The sequence below is a fragment of the Rhinolophus sinicus genome, chromosome 13 (genome assembly GCF_057876585.1).
Source record: "Rhinolophus sinicus isolate RSI-liver-muscle chromosome 13, RSI-T2T, whole genome shotgun sequence".
Classification (NCBI taxonomy): Eukaryota; Metazoa; Chordata; class Mammalia; order Chiroptera; family Rhinolophidae; genus Rhinolophus; species Rhinolophus sinicus.
The window spans coordinates 11,070,263-11,097,315 of NC_142513.1; the positions used below are offsets into that span (position 1 = coordinate 11,070,263).

The following is a 27,053-nucleotide window of genomic DNA, read 5'->3' on the forward strand; positions in this document are numbered from 1 at the left end:
TAAGAAGATTACGTGGGGGATGCAGGTGTTGCTGGCTCTGGCTTGCATCGACTCACTGGTGTTTATGCTCTGGCTTCTCTCCCCAGAACGCTAAAAAGAAAATGTACGGCTGCACAGAAGCCTTCCTGGCTGATGCTAAGTGGATTTTGCACAACTGCATCATTTACAATGGGGGTGAGTGGTTTAAGTGACTCCTAAAAGAGAGAGTATGCTGTGTGTGTTGTCCATTCTTCCACCCCTCATGAAGAGTCGGAGTCTCTTTTCATGCATTAGGGTCAATAGCTGAGAATATTTGTGTATAGGTTGCTAATATTTGTGAATGGGGGCGGTGACTATGTAGATTTTAAGGTAGGCGCTAACATCCAGATTGGCTCATGGCTATATAATGCTGGTACCTGTCCTTTTTAAAAACTTGATTTTAATAGAGGAACCATTATATACCATAAAATTCATAGATTTTACATGTAGAGAGGGTGCCAAAAAATATATACTCATTTTTAAGAAAGGAAAAAAACTGTATTAAAATTGTAATAATCAATATATACCGATAATAAAAGATGAATACAAGTCATGTATTTGTGACTGTGCTTGTCACACTTTCTGGATGGTACTGTTTCTGAGTTGCTGACCAGGTTGTAAGCTCTTGAAGGGCAGACACCATGTCTTGTTCCCTGCGTACCCTGGGGCTAGCTAGCATAGACTTTTGGCTAATGTTTAAAGAAAGATGTGCGAATGGATGGTTGTTTGCTTAAAGCACACGTTTTGCATTATTAACTCAATAGCAAGCAGGGTTGGAGGTGCAGAGGGGAGCGAGTCCCTAGGCATTGAGAATTTGTGTCAATATTTTGAACCCAAACATATAGAAGGGCCCATGAGATCATATAAACAAGTGAATGAGGTCTGGTGGGAGAAAAACATCCACAGAAGCCAGGATAGCCACTGGCTATGGGAAGAGTTGGAAATTGTGGAGAACAGGGAACTCCCACCTGGTCTGGAGGGGTCACCTCTGGATGCTCCATGGTTTGTTGGATACAGGGGTATCAGATCTTCTGAGTTTTTAAGGCAAGCCAGAAATCTGGGTATTTATGTGTATGACATTTTTTGTGAACAAATGTACAATTCCTGAAAAAACAGTAATCTTCGAAGGAAACATGGCTTTCTGACCATCTTGTTTTCTGGTTGAGTGCAAAGGTAAGGGATTTATTTAGAGTTAGGTCTGGGGTCAGATTTTCAACTTGGTAGCTAAGTGGTCTCATGTAAATGATGACCCCTAAGCCTTGGCTTACTCATTAATGGAACAGGAACATTCATATCTGCTTCCTAATATGGCTTCCTGAGGAGTTAACAAGAAAGTGTATTTTGAAGCACCACGCACACCAGAGCTCCTCAATTAAATGTCTTCTTTCCCCCTTGTTCTTTGTGGGTTGGAGCCTGGGGACAATTGGTAGAGTAGGGCTGCTTTCCACTAACTTGAGCCTTTAGAATGTAAAACCATCTTTCAAATATTAATCCATGAATTGTAGGGAAACCCCACAAACTGCTTAGTTGCAGGAAAGATGACAGTAAGATACCGAAGATTGGTTGATATTCATGGGAGAAGTCATATAATTTGAACTGGTATTAGAAGCCAGAATCTTCTGGTTTTTAGCCTTTCAAAGTTTAATGTGAGGGGAAAGCAAGTTAAAAGGTTGTTAGTGGAAGTATAATCCTAAGGCTGAGTGTTACAGTGTTTCCATCTGAATTAATCCTATTTTCTTATTCCCTTAGGAAATCACAAATTGACGCAAATAGCAAAAGTAGTCATCAAAATCTGTGAGCATGAGGTATGTGTTTCCCACTGTTGTGTTTTAAATGCACCCAGAGTGAGGGTTGGCTTGGCTGAAGTTTCCATTTGCAGAATCTCCCAGTGGGTAGCTAGCGTGGTTTTGGAATTTGTTGAGGCACAGACAGCGCCCCCTCTCTTAAAGTAAAAGTAAAAGCAGTAGAGGACCCCTAGTATGTTATAGAGCACCCTTCCCTTAGCCATGATCTAAGGGAGATGGAAGTGACCGTTTAATTTTTAGCTTTGAGTTATGGTCAAGCATTGGGCACCCTGAGTTTTCTTTGGTTGCATAGAGTTCATAGTTTCTTCACTCCACAATCTGTGGCATTGAGTTAGGTCCTTTTCAGTCTTCTTGTAGATGTTTGTTTGGGCTTTGACATTTGGGAAAAGTCCTGACTCTCAGAAAGTGGCCCAGGTATCCTGGAGAATCTGTTCATCTCACAAATACCCATACGATTGATGGTGTGGATGAAATGAACCTCCTGGGCTGTGTGCCCTGAGCCTGGTGGCAGAAATGTTGTGAGGAAGTCTTTCTTCGTTAGATCCCCATTGTAAGAGTTAAAAAAACAACAAAAAAAAAACTGGCCCTCAACCTGTCTGTGTGCTTTCGGTCATTTGTAAAGAAAACATTTGGATATCGTAGGATATGTCCATGTCTACATATTTACATAGAGTTTTATAATCTACATTTTTCATTTAGATTGAGTGTTTTTCTAGGTAATTAAATACATAGGAAGAAAAGAATTTTTCATGGCTCTTCTGCTGATTTCCTTAGTATAAGTGTTAGAAATGTACCTATCAGCTCCAAGGCTGTAAAAATGGCAATGGCTTGAGGTAGATGTTTCCTGATTGTCTTTTTGGGAAAGCTGTAGCAACTTAATGCAACAACCTGGAATAATGGATGAGTGTAGGAGTTTCTTCTGTGTCCTTTCTCATACTGGAAGTTCTAATTTAAAAAAATGTATGTATATTACTCCCCCCCCCCCCCCCCATGTGTTCAGTAAAAACAGTGGCATTTCACTGTGATTTTGGTTTGCATTTCTTTCATGCCAAGTTATCATGGACTATTTTTGATATGTTCATTGGCGATTTGGAGTGTTGTGTGGGTGCGTTGTTCAGTTGTTTCCCCCTTGGGGATTCATTTGTTTCCTTGGATTTGGGAGCAGAAGCCTAGGCTTTTAATTGGTGGGGTGCCCTGAGGTGGAATTTATTGAACCCCAGATACTCTGTCTGGCATTTTAAAATCTACCTCTTGGCCACCCTGCTGTTTTGTGGGCTTCCAGGCCAGGGCTCTCCTGGTCCTCACGTTACCACTTTGTACTACCCAGTACTCTTAGAATAGAAGTAGGTAATATATTCTACCATTCAGTCTTCAATTATAATTAGAAATTATAAAATTATGGATGAATCATTGAGCCTCTGCTATGTATTTGGCCCCTTGCAAGATGCAGGAGATAAAAATTAAGTCTGGTGATGATGGGAAGATAACGGCAACTAACAGGGAAATCGTGTAGTGAGTGCATCGGCCTTGGAGCCGGAATGCCTGGGTTCAAATCCTGGCCCTGCCACTTGATCGCAGAGAGACCTTGGGCAGGTTACTTGACTTCTTGGGGGCCTCATTTTCTTTCTTCTATTTGGGGGCGGGGGATACATACCTGTTTTTATTCATGGAAAATAAACAACTTTGGAGGTGATAGGTAGCGTTTCTTCTTACTTTTTCAATCTTGAGGCGGCCTCTTCTTTACGTCCTTCTCATTTTCTTCCTCTGTAAAACAGTTGAGTCTGAATTCAGCTCCAAGAAGGGAGCTTCTGGGGCCCTTGGCTCTAAGTCAGGATGATACTCTAGGGGAACGTACTTTCTCAGGAGGGAGGGCAGCCAGTTATAGAATTTTCAGATTGTTGTCAGTGGACGTAAAATAGGGCAACATGGTATTAATTAACTGCTCTAGATGGTATGAGTAAAGATACATAGAAAGTGAGCGCAGCACTGTGGAGGCCCGAGTGGCTGGAAGGCATTGGGGAGCTCAGACAGGTGGGCTGGTGCGGCCCGATCACACATGACCTTGAAGGAACTGATCAGGTTTTTAGATTTCGTTGTTCGTTTCTCAACCTTGGCACTACTGACGTTTGAGGCTAAAGAATTCTTTGGTGTGGGGTCTGTCCTGTACGTCATCGATTCCTGTCACTACTATCCCCTCATCCCGAGTTGTGATAAACCAAAAATAGCTCCAGACATTACCAGATGTCCCTGGAGGGGTTAACCCACAGGTATAAGGGGAGGGGCAGGAGCAGATTTCTGTTTGTTGAAGTTGGCTCTGGCTGCTGTGTCTGTGTGGAAGTGAACCCTGGTGGAAGCTGGGAGACGTGGTCCAGAGAGGGATAATGGCAGCTTCAGCTCCGTGGAAATGTTGGGGTTGGGGGGAGGTAGTTCCCCACTGTGCGACTTGGTTTAGCTAATCTCCCCTGCCACGGTCATTATGCATTTCTTGAAGGCCTAGAAATGTAAGGCCCCTGGGAGGACACATTGTAACATATTTTTGCTTTACAGATGAATGAAATCGAAGTTTGTCCAGAGTGTTACTTAGCTGCTTGCCAAAAACGAGATAACTGGTTTTGTGAGCCTTGTGTAAGTTGGATTTCCTTTCCTTACTTCGTTTTCTGAACTGCATGCTGGGATGACCACCCAAGACAGCTTTCTCCAGGTGGCTCATTTGACGACACTTCAGAGGAAGTTTTTTAAATAATTGTTTTTACTGATAAAGTTACGGCAGAGTGAAAGTAACGTAGGTAGGATAAACCTCTTCGGCTGTAAGTTCACATGTCAGACAGAGGTAGCATCGTGATAGCTGGGTTTCTTAGCCTGGGCCGCCCACAGAATTCAGCATAAACGGGAGTTCATCAGAGGGAGGGGCGAGGTCCCAAAGTAATGCAGTTAAGAACATGGGTGTTAAATGATTGTGTGTCATTAACAAGTCTATTTTAAGAGGTTTGGAAATACCTCCTTGGATTAACTCCATGGTCTCTCCAAACACGGTTGGGGTGGGAGGTCAGGGGAGAAAAATCACCCTGGTTTTCCCCATGGATATGTATTTTCCAAACTGGTGTTCTATGGAGAGAAATACAATTTTGGGGTGGGCTGGTGGTGGTGGTGTTTACTGGGGGGCAAGACCGGGCAAGTAAAGTTGAGAAGGAAAGCATGGTTTATGCCTCTTCCTGCCTTTGGAGGTTAACACTGGAATAGTTAAGGCTTTGACTAGCCCTCGATAGAGAATAAAGTTGGCTATTACTGTCCAGTATGCTAGATACAATGTGCATTTAATCCTCCAACTTAACAGAGGGTGTAGTAGCTATTACTGTCTCTGTGTTGCATAGAAAGGTAGAATCTCTTGCTCATGGCCACCCAGGTAATAGCAGCACGACCAGGATTCAGGCCCAGTTTTGTCAGTGTCCAGTTCTTGGTGTCACCATTTGGCCCCATTCCCACCTTTGCCCAGGCTTCCTGGCTACATACCTTCTAGGGAACACCACTCAGGAAGACCCTACTTGAAACTGTTCTCTTTCAAAAGGTTTGTTGCCTGCATTACCTCTACCTTGCTTTATCCTCACACACCAAGCTTTATGTGTGTACCTTGCTGTTAAATCCGTATCAACTCTGGATTTTGTTTTTCTTTTCCTAGAGCAATCCACATCCTTTGGTCTGGGCAAAATTGAAGGGGTTTCCATTCTGGCCTGCAAAAGCTCTGAGGGATAAAGACGGGCAGGTTGATGCCCGTTTCTTTGGACAACACGACAGGTGGGAGTTAAAAACAGGATGCAAATGTGTAGCTTTCACTGAATCTTTGATACTGTCAGTGCGTCCCACCAGCGGAGGGTGACCACTATTTTGTTTATTGTCATATTACCAACCAGTGCTCCGGTACTTTAAAAATACGTTCTTGTGCTATGTTAAGCTTGATAATGCGTGGGCTTCAGTTTTTTCAGGTATGTTAGGAAAGAATCTTGCTTTCCTGGTTTTGTTGATGAAATCAGCAGCCGGTAGAAAGCGTCCAGACCCGATGACAGTGATTCCTTCAACTGCCCCGGAACCCATGGCGGGCATCTGGGGGTATGAGGGTGGGGCAGTCCTGGAGTGGGGGTGCTGGCCGTACGCGGGGACGCTGTGTGGTGGCTGCCGGGAGGCCGAGAAACTACCGTGCAACTTGCTGTGGAAGCAAAGTAGAATGTCATAAGAACATAATGGATGGAGAAGAGAAAACCTGTGGGATGGTCATGAATTTATTGTAAAAAGAAATTGTGCATTAACATCAGGAATGAGAAAAGCCATGTGGAGTGGCCCAGGTCAGTTTACAGAGAACAAAAAGAATGAAGTGCATTTTAGAAAGGGCCCTTCCCATGTGCCATCAAAAGTATGCATGTGTTTTATTGACAACGTTCCTCCTTAAACAACTCCACGGAGATTCCTGAATTCCCAGTTGCATCGGAAATTGCCCTGGAACTGCTGATGGCTGTGAACTTCATAGATAGTTAAATAAAGTAAATTATAATAAACTGTTCACTTTTTTCAGTTTTAAAAAAAAGAAACCAGCCTCGGAATAGATTCCATGCCATTTTAAAAGTGCTGCTGTTCTTTTTTTCATTTTTCTGGAGTAAATTAAACTGCCATGCAAATTGCTTTTCCAAATAATGCTCTCAGGGATCAAAAGTATTATCTCAGATTGCCAGTAAATAAATCTCCCCTCTCAATGTGCTGGGTAGGTCCCTCCTGTTCTCTCTCTCTGAAGCTAAAATGGGAAATTTTAAGGGGTTGCTGTTTTGACAGGTGTGGGCCCTCCTCCCTCCCAGCCTGTCTCCCCCTCCCCGTTCCTTCTATCACAGCGCAGTGAATGATTCCTTCGTGAATCGTTCCATTGGTTAGCAGTTCCCTTCTGAGTGAAGCCCTGTGTGAGTTTGAGAACAACAGGTAGACCGAAATGAGCAGCAGTTAATATCTTAGTTCTCTTTTAGCAATTTAATTTATGATTCAGTGAGGCTAAGGCCCTTTTGAAGCCCTTGCAAGCAGTTTGGAAACGTGTGTGAGTGTGTAGGGGAGAATATTTAAAAGACATGCTCTAGATACTGGACACAACCACAGAAGATACAGAACACACGTTTATAATTTTACACACCACCGGAATCTGAACTATAGCTCCCTTGGTTACATGTTGCTTGTGTTCTTGCAAATCAAAGGAATCCAGGCTGCCTCTGGTGTCAGGAGGCAAAATGGAAATTAGCTGAGATGGTCATGGGTTTGACCGAAGTATTACCCCTGATGTGATTTTGACCGTTTTTGTTGAAACTCTTTTAAAAATTCATTTGTTTGTTCATTCAAAGAAATACTGTATTTGGTGCCTGCTATAGGCTGTGTGCTTGATGCTGGGGTTACAGGAGCGGGCAGGCCGACACTGTCTCTGCCTGGAAGGCTGATGTCCTGGTGGGGAAGACAGATAATACACAAGTAAATAGGCGGGGACGACGATCTTAGGTCAGGAGGTTGGGGTGGGGAGGCGAGTGAGGACCTGGGTAGAGGCGCCAGAGAGCACGGTCTCGGGCACGGAAGGGCCAAGGCTCTTTGTACTCAGGAAAAGCCAGAGTCCAGTGTGGTTTGAACAGGATGAGGGAGGAGAGGGTGATAAGAGATGGGGTGAGGGGGTTGGGCAGGGCGCGGGTCACACGAGCTATTATCAGGAGTCTGGCTTTTATTTGCAGAGCATGAGGAACTGGTTGGCAGGTGTGTATCTTCCTGTCTCTTCATTAGAGCATGGCCAGTGTTAACCATCTTGATGATTTGGGGTTCTTGGTATTTTACCAAATAACAGTGTAGCGAGACTTAGGATATAGGTGTGGGGGGAAGGCAGTGCTTGCCCTTAGGTACCAAATGTTCCCAGACCCTTAGCGTCTTTCATTCTGCTGTCTCAGCTGTGCCCACTCTGCATGGACCTTTTACTCCTACTTGACAGCCATTGAAGATGGCTTAGGGGGCGTGGGCTTTGCTGGCTTTGTTTCCAGAGGTTATTTTCTCTGACTTGCAGATGTAGGTCGGTTCTGGGTGGGAGCTATCAATGGAAGCTGGGCCCTTGTGTGAAAAAGACAGCAGCACAAGTCTGATGCCTGTGAGGTTTCCCTTACCCCCCTTTGATGTCTTCTGTCCCCTTGCAGGGACTGTGTGGAGCTGTTGGGCTCATAAGTGAGGGCTGTACATTGGGCAAGTTGTCACGGACACCTCACCGTGCTGGAATAACAATATGTGGGCATTGTAGGAATGTTTCAGTTGGCCAAGGCTGCAAGTCACGGACAGCGGTGGGGAAATGGGGCCGGTTTGTTGACGGCCTGCTCTGGGTCAGACCCAGGAACATGCCATTGAGATGAAAGGGAGGCTGTAAGAGGTGTAACATGCTGTCCCTTTTGCATGGAACTTGCCTTGGGGTTGTACAGCCAAAATGTGAGCCTGGACAGGTGTAAGTGCAATAGGTCAAAACATCAGAATAAGAAATACCACAGGCCATTACGTGTTCATGGTCAAGTTAAATACTAGAGAGGAACTGGGGAGGCTTTTGCGCAAATCAAGGCCTCTTCTGAAGTCTCATCACATGCCTTTTGTCCTTTAAAAAATTTTATTTTATTTTTGGTCTTCACACACACACACACACACACACACACACACACAGTTATATAATATATAGAAACTATTTTATTAAATGGCTGTAAAACTATAAAAGCAATAGCTGGCATTACCTGAGAGCCGACTATGCATGTGGCATAGCACTGTGCCACTAAGCGCTTTTTTTGTAGAAGCTGCTTTTATCCCCATTTTACTGATGAGAAAACTGAGGCCCAGCATTGGGAAGTATAGTAGCTCAGCTGTGTGACTGGCCTCATGACATTGGCCACGCCCCCCCTCCCAAAAACAGGCTTTATTGTTAAGCAGATCTAATTTCCCTTTAAGTATCCCTGGGCCTGTTTAAAGGAAAAGAAACACTTTCCTGAAATCCCTTCATTGAAGGCACTTGAGAACCTGGGAGGAAATAGATAAGGCCTGGATACCAGGCAAAAGTGGGGGGGGGAGCCTAGTCACTGGTCAGCTCCTGGTGGCTCTGGGACCGGCCTAGGTGCGTTTTCTTTGCGCCCCTTGGCACCCCTCCAGGTTGGGCCTCATCCTCCATTTTGTTGAAGACAGCTGAGGCTGGCTCAGGAAAAGGGCATCACTTGCCCGTGGGCAGCCCTGGGGATCCTCCCTGCTCCTCAGATCTCTCCTGTCCAGTCCAGACTTGCCCACCCAGTTGTAACCTGCGGGCCTCTCGATCCATTCTCACCCACAGGGCATTCGTTCCCTGTGGTTCCTCAGGTCTCCGCAGGATGACAGCAGTGAGTTGGAATGGAGCTGAGAAGCTGGTCATTTCCAGCACCTGAGAGAGCAGATATACGGGAGGTTTTCATTTGTTCAGTTTTCGTTTGTGTCATGATCTAGTAACACCTGAGCGTTGCAAGCAGCCAGCCTATGCCCTGAATTCAGCCCCATGCATGTACTTTATTCTTCCTGGCTCATTTTTTCTTTTAAAAATAGGAACAGGATACCAACTATTAAAATTTGGGTTAAATATGAGCAGTGGATCATTGTTCTTTAAACCGTTGGAAGACTTGGCAGTGTTGGGTCCAGAATCCTATGTGGACATTCTGGGAGCACCTGAGTATATGGTGCTTGCGGTAGGCTGGCCGCGAGTTGAATTCCACCCCACAGTCCACTGCGCTCCCTGTTACTTGATACCGGGCTTGAGTTTATGGTGTGTGAAGTCCAAAAGGCCTCCTTGCAGAAGCTCACTCCCACCAGATTCCCAGCTGCAAACTGGTTTGAGGCTGGGGGATCAAATGTGACAAAGGGACATGTTGGCTGTTTCTGTAGTAGCTGTGCCTTCCCTAGAGCATGGGAGTGGTGTTCCCATCTCCTGTCCGTTGTCACTTGGGTCACTTCATTCCAGAGAAGCAGCTCATGTTCTCATGAAGTCTCTGCAGAGCACACTGGGATGTGGGGTGTTGAAGGTAGAAGTAGGGAACCTGCCTGGAATGGGAGACGGGGGTAGGGCACATAGCTGGAGGCCAAGGGACTGTGTTTCGTTGTTTTCTGTATGAATTCTCTCATATTCAGAACCATGCACCTCCTTTTAGGGTTATGGGTTTCCAACGTTTCCTCCTAGTCCCATGGAGAACACCAATTTTGAAAGAGAAAGGTTTTTATGTTTGAGGGCAGAAGAGTGATATTTGGGAAATAATTTTCTCTTGGGAGGTGTAGTCTAGGATGCAGTGACGTTTCTTATTTTCTACCAAACCAAAGCCAAAGGGGATTTATTGTTTTTTAATGGATTAAAATGATTAAGTCTATTGAGCCTTTTAATGTTTCAGCTAAGTTTGTTGTCATGTTCCGTCCTGATGACAGACCATGGTTGTTAAGTGGATCATTTCTGAACTGTTCCAGCCAAGTCATTTTTTAAAAATTGGAATATGTATGTAAGCATCTTGTCAGGCATACTTGGCTAATTTGGTTTGCATTAAGAAAAAAACAATTATGGAAACAAATATCCATCGACGGATGAAGGGACGAGGAATATGTATGTATACACAGTGGCATAGTATTCCGCCTTAAAAAGTCTGTGGATGAAGCTTGAGGATATTATGCGAAGTGAGATAAGCCAGTCATGGACCAATACTGCATGATTCCATTTACATGAGGCATCTAAAAATAGTCAAATGCATGGAAACGGTGGAATGGTGGTTGTCAGGGGCTCAGGAGGGTAAATGGGGAATTGGTAATCGACGGGCAGAAAGTTTCAGTTGAACAGGGTGAATACGCTCTAGAGATCTGCTTGTACCTTCCTTCCCCGATAATGTATTGTACATTTAGCCATTTGTTGAGAGGGTAGAACTCATGTGAAGTGCCCTTACCACAATAAAGTAAATTAAAAAGAGAACTTAAAAAAAAAAAAAAAATCTTAGAAATGACCGACGTCGACTGAAACTCTTCTTTCTCTTTGGCACTCCTAGGGCCTGGGTTCCAATAAATAATTGCTACCTCATGTCTAAAGAAATTCCTTTTTCTGTGAAAAAGACTAAAAGCATCTTCAACAGTGCAATGCAGGAGATGGAGGTTTACGTGGAGAACATCCGCAGGAAGTTTGGGGTTTTTAATTACTCTCCCTTCAGGACACCCTACACGCCCAACAGCCAGTACCAAATGCTGCTCGACCCCACCAACCCCAGTGCTGGCGCCGCCAAGATAGACAAGCAGGAGAAGGTCAAGCTCAACTTTGACATGACAGCATCTCCCAAGATCCTGATGAGCAAGCCCATGCTGAGTGGGGGCACAGGCCGCAGGATCTCCTTGTCGGATATGCCGCGCTCCCCCATGAGTACAAACTCTTCTGTGCACACGGGCTCCGACGTGGAGCAGGACCCAGAGAAGAAAGCCATGTCGAGCCACCTCAGCGCCAGCGAGGAGTCCATGGACTTTCTGGACAAGAGCACAGGTCAGCCCCTGGCCCGAGAGGGTGGGGGAGGCCCCAGGGACACGGGGTGGGATGGGGTGGAGTGTCCCTCGGTGCCACACCTGGCAGGCCCAAGCTGGCGAGTGTCACAGACTCAAAGGGAGCTGCATGGGGTTTCTCTCCAGGGGAGCAAATTTTAAATTTTAAATGAGTAACCCAATGGAATTCTTGCTATTAGGGACCAAAAAAAAAAAAAAAAAAAGACAAAAGTGTTCCCATCAGGTCATCTTGGAGGTCCTTCTTAGAAGTGGGCAGAGATGGCTAGAAATCCTTCAGAGTTCAGTTCAAATGCCTCTTAGATTGATCACAACAACTTCTTAACAAATTCTTTCTTAAGCATTTTAATTGAAACATTCTTTTTCTATCCAAACCATGCATTCACGTCATTTAACACTCAAATATCAGAGAAACATGCAAATAAATAATACTCTGTCCCCTGAGCTGTCCCACTCCAGTCCTTAAAAGTCACCCTGCTTAATAGTTGTGTTGCATTTTAGAGACTTGCTGTAGAATGGTTAAGAATAGGGTGCTGGTCTCAAATTCCAGCCCTGCCGCTCCTAACTATGTGGCTTTAGGCAAAGTACCTAACTTCTTTTTTCTTTTTTAATTTATTTTTTAAATTTATTGGGGTGGGTGACAATTGTTAGTAAAATTACATAGATTTCAGGTGTACAATTCTGTATTACATCATCTATAAATCCCATTGTGTGTTCACCACCCAGACTCAGTTCTCCTTCCATCACCATATATTTGATCAAAGCACCTAACTTCTTATGGCTTAATGTCCTCATATGTAACTTGACAGTAGTAATAGGACCTGCCTCATAGGTTCTTGTAAGGATTAAATGAATGAATATACACAAAGGGCTTAGAACAGTGCCTGGAAAGGTAAGGGCTACAAAAATGTCGGCAACTATATTATTTCATATGGTTGTTGCCATCAGATGCCTGTATGCGTTCAGAGAGGTGATGCAAATGAGGGATGCTGGCCGAATGTACAAAAAGTCACGAGGACTTAAATTCTTTCTACCCAGACATAATTTGGTTGCACGTTAAATACTTAGAACTTTATTAATACTTCCACAAGGAAATGGATTTAGTTTCATTTTTCTTGAAACATGGCCTTCTCTGTTCTTTGTTTTTCTATCTTTGAGAGACGTGGGCACAGAGAAGCTTCCACACTAAGCATGATAGTAAAGGCAGCCAACCCTCAGGCTCTGGGCTGGGGAGACAGTTGAGGGGGCGGGGATATGGGCACCCCGAGGCCCACGCCCCATCTCAAGGGTTTCAGCCCATGGTTGCCATGCAGGAAAACTCATAGTTTTCAGATCTTAACATTCTTCCAGAGACCTGGGAAATTGGCATTTATTACATAAAAGTTTTTAATGTAAAGTCTCTAATTATTAAGGTCAACTCAAAATGTCTTAAAAGAGTCCGGCCAAGATGGTGGAGTAGAATGTTGGAAAAAAGAAATGTCTTAATATTTTCCAGAAGGAATAAAACACATCTACAGGTTGGACCACCAGTGTTTGACTTCTGGCCAAAAGCATTAACCTCAGATAGCTTTTCAGACTCCCTCTCTCCCCCACTCTCCTTCCTTTTACATAAGAGCTCGTGAAGGAGCAGGCATCTGTTCTTCAAGAGACCACAGAAGTCCCCAGAAGATAAAATCATAAGGTCTGAGTCAGTTGTGAACTCGATTCCCCCCATTTTGGTTGTGTTGTTTCTTGTTTCTGGTCGGTTGGTTATGTTCAAGTATTGCTTGTAGCTGTGTCCAAAATAGCGATGGATAGAGTTAAGTACCAATAGCTTTTCTTCATTCAAAATAAAGACTGCTATCTCTTTCTCCAGTTGTGATCACAGCCATGTGGTCCTAGGAATTCAGAGTTGAGTTTGAGAGCTTTGTTCTATGATGTAATTTGTGTTGACATAGTTTCAGAAAAAACTTCCCTTTTGCTCTCTAGATGTTGACCAGAGTCCTTTCGACCATGATTCCATCTAAGCCAAGTTAACTCAACGTCGTACATAATCACAGACTCCTCAGCCTGTTAGTTACCCCATAGAGAGCATGCTTTTGAGAAAGTGTTTTAACCTTGGCAGCAATCCTGTGAAGTCTGTTGCCTGAACTTTCATTGCCGTGACTTTTGCCATAATCTGGTACCACTTATTTTATTACATTCTTAATTTTGAATCTGCCATTTGGCTTCATCCTAAAGCTAAACAAAATGTATAAACTCATGTGTTTAAATTGCTTGTTGTATGTTTTCCTAAAGTACATGAAATTAATATGTAACGTAAAATAAAACATTTTGATCTGCAAACCAAAATGGTTCCCCGGTACCATATTTCAGAAAACACAGTTTTATAGGATTGCATTTAGCTTTTCTCTTCCCTCGGGAGGTACAGAGGTTGAAATGACATCAGAAGTTCTGACAAAGTGGTGAGTTTAGTAGATATCCCACTTCAGTAGACTTTTAAGTCTCTTTCCCAAAATATAATCCTCTTGCTAATATGTGCTTGGGCCATTTTGCTAAACATGAATTAGACAGCCAAGGACAGGACGACAAAGTGATAATTCAAAATTGTCTTAATCTTACAAATTGTCTTTTTTTCTGTAAGGTGCCAGATAGTAAATATTCTAGGCTTTGTGGGTCTCTGTCACAACTGTGGAACTTTTCGACATTGTCATTGTGTTACCAAAATAGCCCTAGGCAGTTTGTGGCTATGACACTGAAAATTGAATTTCATGTAATTTGTATGTTTCACAAACTGTTAATTCTTAATTTTTTTTCAACCATTAAAAAAATGGTAAAATACCCTTTTTAGCTTGCAGTTCATACAAGAACAGGTGGTATGCTAGATTTGGCCCATGGGTGGGTTTGCCAGCCTCTTACAGACTGAGGAGAAATTTTTCTGAGGGCAATTTGAGGTCCCTGTGGAGCGTGTAGGGAAGTGCTTAAGTTCCCACTGCTAGTTCTGAGAGCCTGAATCTAGACCTTTCTTTTCACTGCACCCTACTGCCCTCTGCTGTTTTCAGCGATAATAGCATTTAGTGGAAAGGGAAGTGGAATATCCATTGAAATGTCTCCAGAATCAAGGAGATTATAATTGAGACAAGATGATGATTTATCCAGAATTGTGTAAAAAAAGATTGTCTGTCATACAATAGAAAAACCATATTAGTTATAGCAATAAAAAATCTGTAGCCAGCAACATAAAACTACAAATTGAAATAAGTATATTATTAAATAAAACTTTCCTGGGAGTTTAGAAAGCCTTCTTTTGTTTGGGGTGGGCTGAGGGAGGTTGAGGAGCTTAGAATCATGTGTCTGTAATCCTTAGAACTGGATTTAGCTTTCAAAGAAGCACTGTGCTCAGCCAGAGCCTTTCACTCATGGTGTTCTGGAATCTTGTAGTCTTAATGGTCAGAGTGGTTTATATTCTCAGTGACTGTTCTGCTTTCCCCTTTATCTAGACCTCCTGGCCACAATTGATGCCTTTGCTAATATTTGCCTGTGGGATCCCAATTTAAGTCATTACTACATATTAGGGTAAGAGTCCTGGAGCCTGGCTCTCACCACCCTCTGAGCTAATGGTCCTTCGGCCTTATAGCTCCATATGGCTTACTGCTTAGGGAGAAGGGAAAATATTTTCATATATGTACTCCTTTTTTATTGTGAAATCGATACGTGTTTGTCATAATGGTTATGTACAAAGACTAAAGTCACAGACATTCCCACCGCCAACAGCCAGCCCTTAGATACTGTTTCCAGGGCTTGTTCCATGGTCATACCAGCATTATTAGTTTGAAAACTCAGATATTACAGGGATCAGGCCTGCATGGAAATGAACGAGGCTGGGAAGTGGTAAGGGACTGGGGTTGAACTAAAGCAGAAATACGGTCCTTATCATGACCGACAACATACATGAGTGTGTGTGTGTGTGTGTGTGTGTGTGTGTGTGTGTGTGTAACACTTTCCGAAGCAGTACTTACTCTTCTGATATGTGGCGTTCTGAGCTAGAGAAGTGTGCCTGTCCTGAAGGGTACTAGGGGCCTTTCTTCCTCCTGGTTGTAGCCAAATGGGAGTGTGGGCTCAGTGTTGCCCGACTTCTGGTTGTTTCAGAGAAGTCTCAAATATTTTTTTTAAATGCAAACTACCACAACTTGTACATATTGGCTTAAAAAACAAAACAAAACAAAAAAACCAAAACTATATGCCAGATCAAATGGATCTGTGAACTCCTGGGTTTAGGGGTCACCTGTCTGTAATGTCTTGTATAGAGTGTTTAGAATTTTTTTGTTTTGAACTTGACCTTGTGTTCTGAATACCTTTGCATGTTAGTCAATAACCTTTCTACACAACATTTCTGTCCCGTCATAGACCGTCCAGTGACGCTCTGCTGGGGAGCTCACCTGTGCATGCCACCAAGACTTGTGCAAGACACAGCCCTTTGGACATTTAGGTTGTTTCCAAGGTTTTTCTAAGTAGAGGAAATAGAGCATGCATCAGTATCTCCTCCACCCCCACCCCACGGAGAGGGCTGGGGCACGAGGGTGGGAAGGGACATTTTTTTCTAATTTAATTCTAAGACTCCTGTTTCATGTAGTTCGAACGACACTTAGCACAGCATAGGATTTTGTAAATGTGGATAACAAATGATGTGTTTTTAGCCCCCACTCGTGACTGGCACATCAAAGTATAAAATCTGATTAAATTCTTGGTGACTTCAAAGGCAGTCATTCTTCCTTTGGGCAAGATTTATGGCTTAATAAAAGGATTGGCATCCATTTCAAAGCTTAATTGAAACGAGCATTTCCCAATGTCTTTTTGCTTTTGAAAATGTTTAGAGTGATTTAAAACAGGGCTACTCAATCTCAGCACTATTGACATTTTGGGCTGGGTGACTCTCTTTCCTGGGGGCCGTCCTATGTATTGTAGGACGTTTAACAGCACCCGTGACCTCATCCCACTAAATGCTAATAGTACATCCTGCCCACAATTATGACAGCCCAAAGTGTCTCCAGACATTGCCATGTGGTCCCGGGGGGCATAGTCACCCCTCCAGTAGCCACTGAGAACCCCTAATTGAATGTACCTTGCTTTTGAATTTTAGTTCTGACAAAATTCTGATTGCTTACCACTGATCTTTGAAGCGCCTCAATATTTACATTTGAGTTGTATCTTTTTTTCTTGAACATAAAATACTTTTCAATTTTTAAAAGTTGTTAATTTTTGTTCAGTTATAGTTGATTTTCAGTATTATTTTATATTAGTTTCAGGTGCACAGCATAGTGGTGAGACATTTATGTAATTTATGCAGTGATTCCCTGGGTTAGTCTAGTACCTCCTTGGTACTGTACATAGTTATCAATATTAGAGAATAAATAGCGTATAATTCTACTCTAAGAAGTGACAACTGTTAAGAATTGGCGGTTCCTTCACTTTACATTTTTTAATATATATAATCACATTGATAACAATACATTTTTTTGTGGAGTGGGATCATACTAAGCTTTTTGCTTCTTTCAACTTAGCGATGTGTCTTTGGTATCTTTCTATGTTAGTGCATACAGTTCTAACTGTCAGTAGCATATAGATCGTACAGGAATATGACCAAAATGATGGGGGCATGACTGAATTTTGGGAAGTATTTCTCAGGGAAGAAATCTGGTTTTATGATATATAATATGAATGGAAGTGTTTTAAACAGATACACTGGTTTGTTTTCTTCACGTAAACGATGTCTATATATTATGTAAATGTATATATATATAAAATGTGAGTGTGTACGTGTACACACACACACACACACACACACACTATTTCCATGCTAATTTTCTAACCTCCAGTACTGTAGGCATTTTGGCCACCCTAGTCTTTTACATGTTTCTCTAGATGGCCACTTACAAAGCCAGAATAAAAATTTTCAAGTACGTATCTATTGAACCTCTCTGGAATCATACAATTACAGAATTCTCCCTTGATTTACATTTTTCTAGTTAACAAATTCATTTTTGCACCTGCTTTAAAGATTCCCCCCAACAAAACCACAGTAAAACATTTTTTTAAATTTTGTTATTTTTTTAAGGAGGGCACAGCTCACAGTGGCCCATGTGGGGGTCGAACCGGCAACCTTGGCACTACGCTCTAACCAACTGAGCTAACCAGCCACCCCCAGTACAACTATTTTTAAAAGGGCAAAACGGCCCATAATTTTTAAATGCTTGTAGTTGACTTAAAAAGAAAAATGATGGAAGTACTACATGCGTATGGTTAAAATTAAAGCAAAACAAAACAAAACACCAGCAATATTACAGCAGTATATACAAAGGTAGAAAATAAAAGGTAAGGTTTTTTTTTAACTCCCACATTTTGACCTGCAGTTTTTCTGTCAAGTTTCCCGCTATTAACAGTTTATGGAATGCGCTTCTAGAAAAAAATGTATACATTCATTTAAAACTGTGCATATACTTTTAAAAAACATTATACATATGGGGGCATTTTTATATGCACTTGATTTTTACCCTTCTCTTTTTTCCTACAAACTTTTGTGCGGACCGTTCCTTGCCAGATCATACAGATCTGTGTCACTGTTTTTAAGGTTTGTATGATTATTTATTTAACCAACCTCTAATTAATCGCCATTTAGAAGCCATCTCCTGTTCCTTGGCCCTTAGAAATACTGTTGCATTGCACCTTCTTGTGCATATACGATTAGGTTGGACAAAAGTAATTGCGGTTTTTGCAGTTATTTTCAACCTTTTAAACCGCAATTACTTTGGCACCAACCTAATATATTGTGGGGCGCTTGACACGTACATCTCTAAGGTGAATTCCTAGTAGTGGAAATTTTGGGTCTATGTGATTTATATACTTTAGTGTTTTTTTTGTTGTTTTTAAAACTTTTATTTATTTTAAGGGTGTTTTTCCAGGACCCATCAGCTCCAAGTCAAGTAGTTACTTCAATCTAGTTGTGGAGGGCAAAGCTCACAGTGGCCCAGGTGGGGATTGAACCCGCAACCTGTTATTAAGAGCACCGCGCTCTAACCAACTGAGCTAACCAGCCGCCCCTATTCTTTAGTTTTGGATAACATCAGTATCACCTAAGTGTTCTTCTAAAAGATTTTGTAATTCCTGTGAGTGTTCCTCTTTCTTCACCGACCCTCAACACTTGGTGTTATTTTTTTGAAACACGTTTACCATGAAAAGGATGTATGTTCGAGATAGATCTATGTCCATATTGTTTACCTGAGTTTGCATTTATTTCTGTTGAGCTCATTATTTTCTCTTCCCTTGTTTATTGACCATTTGTGTTTTCCTGTGAGCTGCTCATTCATGTCTCTTTGGGTTGCTAATCACTCTCAGCACAGCTTCTTTGTAGTAGCCTCATAACATCAATAGCCTCATAACATCGAGGAGACTTTTGAAATTGGTATCTTTGTATGGTTGTCATTATTGTTTTTTTATTGCTTATCATTATCACAATAATGAGAAGAGACATGGAGACCTAATTCTTCAATAATTATCACATGAATTTGCCCATTCTGTACATGTCTTAGGTACCCGCAGTGTCCGAGTGCCTGCCTGAGGGCGTCTGAGACTGATAAAGACCCTGCTGTCCTGGAGGCAGATAGTCTCATGGCAAAAGTGAGACAGTAAATAAGAGGCACCATGGCCACCTTAGATGGGGCCAACAGGAGGGCTTCCAGGAGGTGGTGACTGAGATGGACCCGAACACGGAAAAATTCCAGCCACAGTGATCTGGGTGAGGGTGGGGCCTTTCCTCTAGAACCCCAACTATAAAGGCCTGAGGTGGGAGCGGGCTTGATCTTGGAGGAATAGCGTGGAGGTCAGCGTGGCTGGGGTTTCTAGAATGAGGCCGGGAAAGGTCAGATGTATGGTTGGATTTATCTGGGGGAACAGGACACCTTTGGATGGTTTTAGCTGAAGGAATGATGTGCTCTCATTTCCATGTTGAAGGCACAGCCCTGACTGCTGTGTGGAGGGTCCCCAGGAGGAGGGACGCTTGGCGGGAGGTAGGGGTGCTGTGATGCTCTTACAGGGTCTCAGCAGGAAATACTGGGCAGGAGCAATGTTTCCCACCCTGTTTTTCATTATCACCCCCTAAGGGGCCATTTTAGACATTTTCTTCCTGATCGTTCTGTGCATTTTTTTTTTAATGGAGGTAAACTTCACATAACATAAAATTAACCACTTAAAAATAGACAATTCAGTGATTAATTTAGTACATTCACAGTGTTGTGCGACCACCACCTCTATCTAGTTCCAAAATGCTCCCATCACCCCGAAATAAAACCCAAGCCCATGAAGCGGGCCTTCCCCCCCTTTTGCTTCACTGCTGCCCCATCAATTTGCATTCTATTTGTATGGAGTTACCTATTCTGGATGTTTCTTTTAAGCAAAATCAGACAAAGTGTGACCTTTTGTGTCTGGCTCCTTTCACTTAGTGTGATGTTTTCAAGGTCATCCACATTGCAGGGTCCGTTAGAACGTCGTTCCTTTTTAAGGCTCGGTAACATTTCTTTATGGATATACCGCAGTTTGTCTGTTGATGGGGCTACTATGAATGGTGTTGCTGGAACATTCGTGTACAAGGACTTGTTTGATTGCCTGTTTTCAATTAGTTTGGGTATATACCTGGGAATGGCCCTTCATGACGTTTGAAAGTATTGTATATCTGTTAATGCACTGCATGCACTTCTGTGCTTTCTGCTTAAAGAGTAAGGGGTTTTTTTTTGCCCCCTAAAAACCACTTGTTGCCTCTTGAGGGCCACATTGCTTCCGTTGAGAATGCATGGACTAGGGCGGTAGCAGTGGAGACGGTGACCAGTGGAGAGATTTGGGGTATATTTTGGAAGTGGTGTACAGAGGCCTTGCTGAAGAGTTGGGGAGTTTGAGGCACGAGAGCAAAGGAGGGATTGAAGTGGTGTAGACACATTTGGCTCTGAACAACCTGGTGAGTGGTTGTAGTATTAACTGGTATGGGAAAGTCGAGGCAGGTACAAAGTCTTCTGCCGACTGGGGGGTGGGGCATGGGCATGGGGCATCGCTTTCTTAGAGTTTTTCAGTGTGGGACCTGTAGGTTGCTAGGTGACGGTGAGATGCTGTCTGTCTCCTGATTATGTGAAGCATTGCAGTTCAGATGCCAGTGAGGGTGGCCCTGCCCTTTACGGGCCGGGTAGAGAGAGAGAGTGAACCAGGCCCATCTCCATGGGAAAGTGATGCTCTACTACCATGTTTCCCCAAAAATAAGACCGGGTCTTATATTAAATTTTGTTCCAAAAGATGCATTAGGACTTATGTTCAGGGGGGGTGTCATCTTGAAAAATCAGGCTGAGGCTTATTTTCCGGTTAGGTCTTATATCCAAGTGCTATGTTAAAAAAAAAAACAATAAACAACTTTAAAAACTTAGGACGTGTTTCTGTTTTTAAAAAATTATTATTACAGGTGTACGAAACAACATCACGATTAGACATTGACACCCCACACAAAATGATCACCCCACCAAGTCTACTTCCATCTGACACCGTACAGAGCTATTACAATATCGTTGACTGTATTCCCAATGCTGTACTTTACATCCCGTGACTATATATATATATTTTTTAAATTATAGTCGACAGTACTATTTTTTATTAGTCTCTGGTGTACAGTGCAGTGTCCAAGCATCCATACAACTTAGAAAGTGATCCCCTCGTCAAGTCCAGCTCCCATCCAGCACCATACACAGTTTCACAGCATTATTGACTGTATTCCCCATACTGTAGTTCACATCCCCGTGACTGTTTTGTGACTCCCAAATTGTACTTCCGAATCCCTTCACCTTTCTCACCCATCCCCCCCAAACCCTCCTCCCCATCTATTCTACCAACCATCAGTTTGTAGAACGTGTTTCTTAAACCTCCATACTTAAGTTCTATTAACAAAGGAAACTTGACATGCTTGTGAAATGAAAGGCTTCTTGTTCCAGTCATTTATTTTTATGACACATCAGTAGATACATACCCGGAATTGTAGAGGCAACAACTTTACCTGTGTTCTTGCTAAAAGCCCCTGCAGCCTCCCAAGGGGGGCTGGGCTCTGTTGGGGACCACCTTCCGGCCTCTCCTTTTTACTTTTTTTTTGACTTGACCTGTTAAGCAGAGAAATGTGGACTCACTGGGTTGAGTTCTGTGTGGGATGGCACCATTGCATGTCTTTTTGTTTGTTTGGGTCAGGCTTCCTAGTCAAGGTTCCCTGCAGTCCCAAACAGTGCTTTCCATAGCGTGATGAGGCCCTCCCTGCTAGACCAGCTTGCTGCTGTGTTTAAGAGAAGGCAATTAGAAAAGGCTTGTCTGGTCCTCGTGGGGAGTACATTATACTGAGCTGTTCAGCTGTTGCACATCTCTTTTGGAAACAGATAGAACATGAATGAATTACTGAAAAAAAACAAACCCAAACATCTTAATACTTAAGATTTTATTGGTGATGTTTAAATCTTTTAAAATGCTTTTTCGTGTTTTGTTTTAAACTCTTATTTATTTTTGAGGGTGTTTTTCCAGGGCCCATCAGCTCCAAGTGGTTGGCCTTCAATCTAGTTGTGGAGGGCGCAGCTCAGCTCCAAGTCCAGTCACCATTTTCAATCTTAGTTACAGAGGGTGCATCCCACCATCCCATGTGGGAATTGAACCGGCAACCTTGCCGCCAAGGGCTTGCACTCTAGCCATCTGCCCGCCCCTCTGGCAGCTCAGCGGTAGCTTGTCTTCAGTCTGTTTGTGAGGACACAGCTCACTGGCCCATGTGGGAATCGAACCGGCAACCTTGTTCAGAGCTCGCGCTCTAAGCAACTGAACCATCCGGCCGCCCCGGTTTGAGCATTTTTGAAGTCCCCATGACGTCTTGATTTCTAATGCCTTTGCCATTACCACTTTCTCGTAAGGGCCAGATGGCCTCTGAGTCGATGTTTCATATGCATCTGAGGCTAGCTGGCCATTTGTTGCCTGTCACGCCTTTAGTAACAGTACAGTCCCACTAATGTCCAGCTGTTTTGGGCAACGGGGCAGGATCTAAAGGATCTCTCGGAAGCTCTTGTTGGCCCATCCAAATGCTTCATTTTGTGAAATGCTTTGGTTTCTGTCCTCCCTCCACCCCACCCAGGGGACGAGGCTCGGAGGCAGGATGCAGGTAGTTTGAAGGTATTTTTAAAAGTCTTGGGCATAGGTACAACTCTCCACCCTCCTGTCAAAGTTTGAGACACAGCAAAAGGGAGCTACATGGACCAATGTGTCTGTACTCCGTCTGAGGCCAAGTCGCTTCATCCAGCATTGCAGAACCTTTAAATTGGGAACCCCAAGCTCTCTCAAGGGGCCGAGTTGCCTCCGCAGGTGCCATAGCTGTGGGAGCCAGCCCTGCGTCTCCCACAAACGGACGACATACCATTTGTAAGCCTGGCACTGGTCTCTGCGTCTGGACGGTGGTGGGGGCTGGTTTAATCGCTGTTTATTTTGAGATTTACACCCGTGAATTGGCCAAACCAATTTCAGTGGCAGCTTAGCCGATTTGTCTTAGAGCTTTGTGTTTAATAGACTAGCTAGGGAGGAGGCCTTCTTCCTTTGTGGTTTAACAGTTTAGTATTGGGTTAAAGCCCATTGCCTTGAAGTAAATGGCCAGCCCTGCCTGCTCTACCCCATCCTTGTTGTTCTGGTGGCCTTTTTAAAAATCAAATAACAATTTCTCTACTCTCTCCCACCCCACACCTACAAGTTTTATTGTTCATTTATTTGTAAATCTGTCTTAACAAGTACCATACTTTTTCAGCGTCACCAGCCTCCACGAAGACGGGACAAGCAGGGAGTTTATCCGGCAGCCCGAAACCGTTCTCTCCTCAAGCGTCCACACCAATCACAACCAAAATGGACAAAACGTCCACCACTGGAAGCATCCTGAATCTGAACCTGGGTCAGTTGGAATTTTTGGAAGTCTATTTCTGTGGCAATTAGGAATATTTTTGCAAGTTATGATGTTTTGTGATGTGTGGTGCTTGAACTCTGAACTCTTTGAGCAAACTATTTAAAAGGTACAGTGGATGAAGATGAAGAGAGCAATTAAAGGAGCAAGTAAGGGATTTCCTGGAGCGTGTTGACATGCAAAGCTGCTTTATCTGGAAGTACTTTAGGCCAGTGTTTACAACATTACTTGAACTTGACCATAGTAACCTAGTTCTCATATATGTAAATACATATAATGTTTTTTTATACGTATACTTAATGTATATCAAGTGTTACTAATCGTGAACCAATATTTACCTTTCCTATGTGCAGTATATTCTGATCTACTGTTTCCTTAATTTTCTTCTAATCTTTTTAAAAAGCACTACCTTAGGCCAGAGTCTTCCGCAAAAAGTGGCACTGGAAATGGTGATTGCCTAACTCTATGGAGTTACTAATTTTATCGATTCATTCCATCACAATTCCCATTTTTTATTGAACACCTTTTATGTGCTATGTACTGTTATAGGCACGGGGCAGAGAGAGTGGTGAGCCAGGGCCCCGCGCCTCTGGAGCTTGAGTTCTAGAAAGGTAGAGAAAATAATCAAGGTAGATCAACAAGATAGTTTATGCCATAAGGTGAAATGTGTTACTATGATAAGGAGAGAAATGGTGGGTTGTGGGTGGGGACATCAGGCAGTGGTTCACTCGTGGAAGGATTAGGGAAGGCCTGTTTGAGTGGAGAGTTGCATGACAGGAAAAACTAGCCATGCCAGTATCAGGAGGAAGAACATTCTAGAAGGAACGAGACAGTTCCAGGCCCTAGGGTAAAGATTAACTTTGTGTGTTCTAGGAGGGGCAAGGAGGCCCAGGTGGGGTGTCGCAGTGGGTGAGGGGCAGAAGGTTAGCACTGAGGTCAGAGACCACCAGGGAGCTTGGGGACCCTGGTGTGGAGAGGTTTGAACGGTAGAGGGATGTGAACTGACTCAGTATTTTAGGAGGAACTCTCTGGGTGCTGGGTTGAGACTCGCCCTATGTGAGTCATTTTCAACCAAGGGCGGTTCCTCCCTTCCCCCAGAAGACACTTGGCCATATCTGGAGACATTTCTGGTTGTCACAACTGGGGTGGGGGATGCTGCTGGCCTCTAGTGGGTAGAGCCCAGGGATACTTTGTACAGGCCCCCACAAGCAAGAATTACTGGGTTGTGCCTGTAACTGCGTTGACAGATTTGGTGGTGGCAGGAGGCATAGGAGCCAAGAGTTGACTTTTTAGAGTCCGTAACTTTGAGGTGCCTACTAGGCTCCTAGGCGAGAGGTCAAGGAGGCAGGGTGGCCTGAGACCAGGTTAAGGCAGGAAGCATAATTCTGGGCGTCTTGATGTGTACACAGGGTTGGGTTAGAGCAGTAGTTCTCACAGTGGGGGTGGGGTGGGCGTGGGGCTTGGTGAGTGCTGCCAGCATTTAGTGGTTGCAGCATTTAGGGATGCTGTTAAAACATCCCACGCTGCCCGGGACAGCACCCCCTACCCCATAAAGGAATTATCCGGCTCCAATGACAGTAGTGCTGAAATTAAGACCCTGGTCTAGAGTATCATGGAAGAGTGAGGGCCCTGGGACACGAGACATGAGGAAGAGGAAAAGTGGGCAGAGGAGGCTGACAAGGAAGGAGCAGTGGACAGAAAGCCACACCAGGGGAGGGTGTTGTCAAGAAAACCGTAAGGCTACGGTAGTCCCCCCTTATCTGCAGTTTTGCTTTCTTGGTTTCAGTTTCACATGGGTCACCCAAGGTCCGAACATAATTTGATAGAAAATTCCAGAAATAATTCATAAGTTTTAAGTTGTGTGTCCTTCTGAGCAGCATGACGAAATCTCACGCTATCCAGCTGCCTCCCTCCCAGGAAGTGACACATCCCTTTGTCCATTGTCTCCACACTGTACACTACACGTGACGGGCCCATTAGTTACGTAGGAGCTATCTCCGTTATCAGGTCAGCTGTCATGGTATTGCACTGCTTGTGTTCATGTTACCTTTCTTTTACTTAATAATGGCTCCAAAGCACAAGTGTAGTGACGCTGGCAGTTCAGTCATGCCAAAGAGAAGCCGGAAGTGCTTCCTTTAAGTGAAAAGGTGAGCACAGTGCAATAAGATATTTTGACAGAGAGACCACATTCCCATAACTTTTACTACAGTATAATTGTTCTATTTAATTAGTTACTGTTAATCTCATCTGTGCCTAATTTATGAATTAAACTTGATCATAGGTGTGTATGTGTAGGAAGAAACATGGTGTGTATAGGATTCAGTACTGTCCATGGTTTCAAGCATCCACTGGGGGTCTTGGAATGTATCTCCCATGGATAAGGAGGAACTACTGTGGGGTTTTAGGAAGGGAGGGGTGGCCCAGCGTGAATGCATCGCCCCAGCTGGTCATTGCCTTCTGGGTTCATCCTGTCCTGCGGTGCTGTTTACAGATGGAGAAACTGAGGTCTAAAGAGGAGGCTCGAGGGACCCAGAATTGCAGAGCTGGAAGGTGGCAGGGCTGGTACAAGCCTGTGTCTCCAGGAGACCAGCACCTTGTTCACCCTGGGTCACCTGTTAGTGCCACCTGGATGTGAATGGACAGTCAGGGTGGGAGCTTTAGGGGCTTCAGTACAGATGGGCTGGTGGGAATTCCTCACTCGAACAAAAGGGGACCCATTTGCTACCCTGGGGCATATTCATCGTTCTCAACAGTGTGGTTTGCTTTCTCACACCCTTCTCCCACCTCCATACCCCGAAAAGAAATGCTGTGCAGAGGCGTTCTCACGGTCACATTTCCTCTTTGCCAGTCATGTGTGGCAAGAATCGTTCCTTCTCTATACCAGGCGGCACTGGGCGTCCTCGTGACGCTGTGGGTCTTTCGATTTGGCTTGACCCATGTGGGAGTGCAAGATTTCGTCTTGTTTTGTGTTTCGGTCGGTGGGCACAGGGTAATCAGGCTGTCCTGTGCAGGAGCTCCCTGCCACCTCTTGTCGTCTGGGACACGCCTCGTTTTGTCAGCAGCAATGAAAGCATTGGGAATGTGGGTGTTTTATGGGCTGGGATTTCAATTACCCGATGGGAAAAAAGTGCCGTGGATGGGTAGAAAAATCAGGAAGTGGAGGGAAATGCTGAATAATTCTCAAGCATCTGAGGGATGTTTTACGGGGCTATGTTATGTCTATTGTCCATGTAACTATGTAGTTGGAGCAGACGGAAATGAAACAGAGCACCAAGGATAATGATGACATTATTAGATCGAACAAAAACAGTATTTAATTTAAAAAATGACACCGGGAAAGGCAGAATTATAGAGATGGTAAACAGATCAGTGATTGCCGGCACTTGGGAATAAGAGAGGATTCTACTACAGATCGCAAAGTGATTGGCAGATGGAATTGTCCTGCATTCTGTTTGTGGTTACACAGATCTGCAGGTGTTATATATCACTCATAGAACTGTTTTTCCCAAAAGGGAATTTTACTCAATGTAAATGAAAACTATATAAAAAAAAAAACAACCAACACACAACAACCTTCAAGGTAGGTTAAAAAGCCCCATTTCACAGAAGTGGAAACTGAGGCCCAGAGAAGTAAAGGTACCTCCCCAGGATCACACATGGTCTGAGGTAAGACTCAGGCATGTCTGCTC

The 27,053-nt window shown here is 43.7% G+C and overlaps 1 protein-coding gene across 27 annotated transcripts in view; it reads left to right on the plus strand.

Annotated features, from left to right (window-relative positions):
* The window catches only part of ZMYND8 (zinc finger MYND-type containing 8), a 108,610-nt gene that overhangs the window by 47,170 nt on the left and 34,387 nt on the right, over positions 1-27,053 (plus strand). For all 27 annotated transcript variants that reach the window (XM_074318070.2, XM_088789078.1, XM_074318071.2 and 24 more), the window contains 6 exons: positions 87-174; positions 1,768-1,823; positions 4,371-4,448; positions 5,500-5,615; positions 10,895-11,376; positions 23,215-23,355. In XM_074318070.2, coding sequence (XP_074174171.2) covers positions 87-174; positions 1,768-1,823; positions 4,371-4,448; positions 5,500-5,615; positions 10,895-11,376; positions 23,215-23,355 — 961 coding nt within the window. The remainder of the gene's footprint in view (positions 1-86; positions 175-1,767; positions 1,824-4,370; positions 4,449-5,499; positions 5,616-10,894; positions 11,377-23,214; positions 23,356-27,053) is intronic.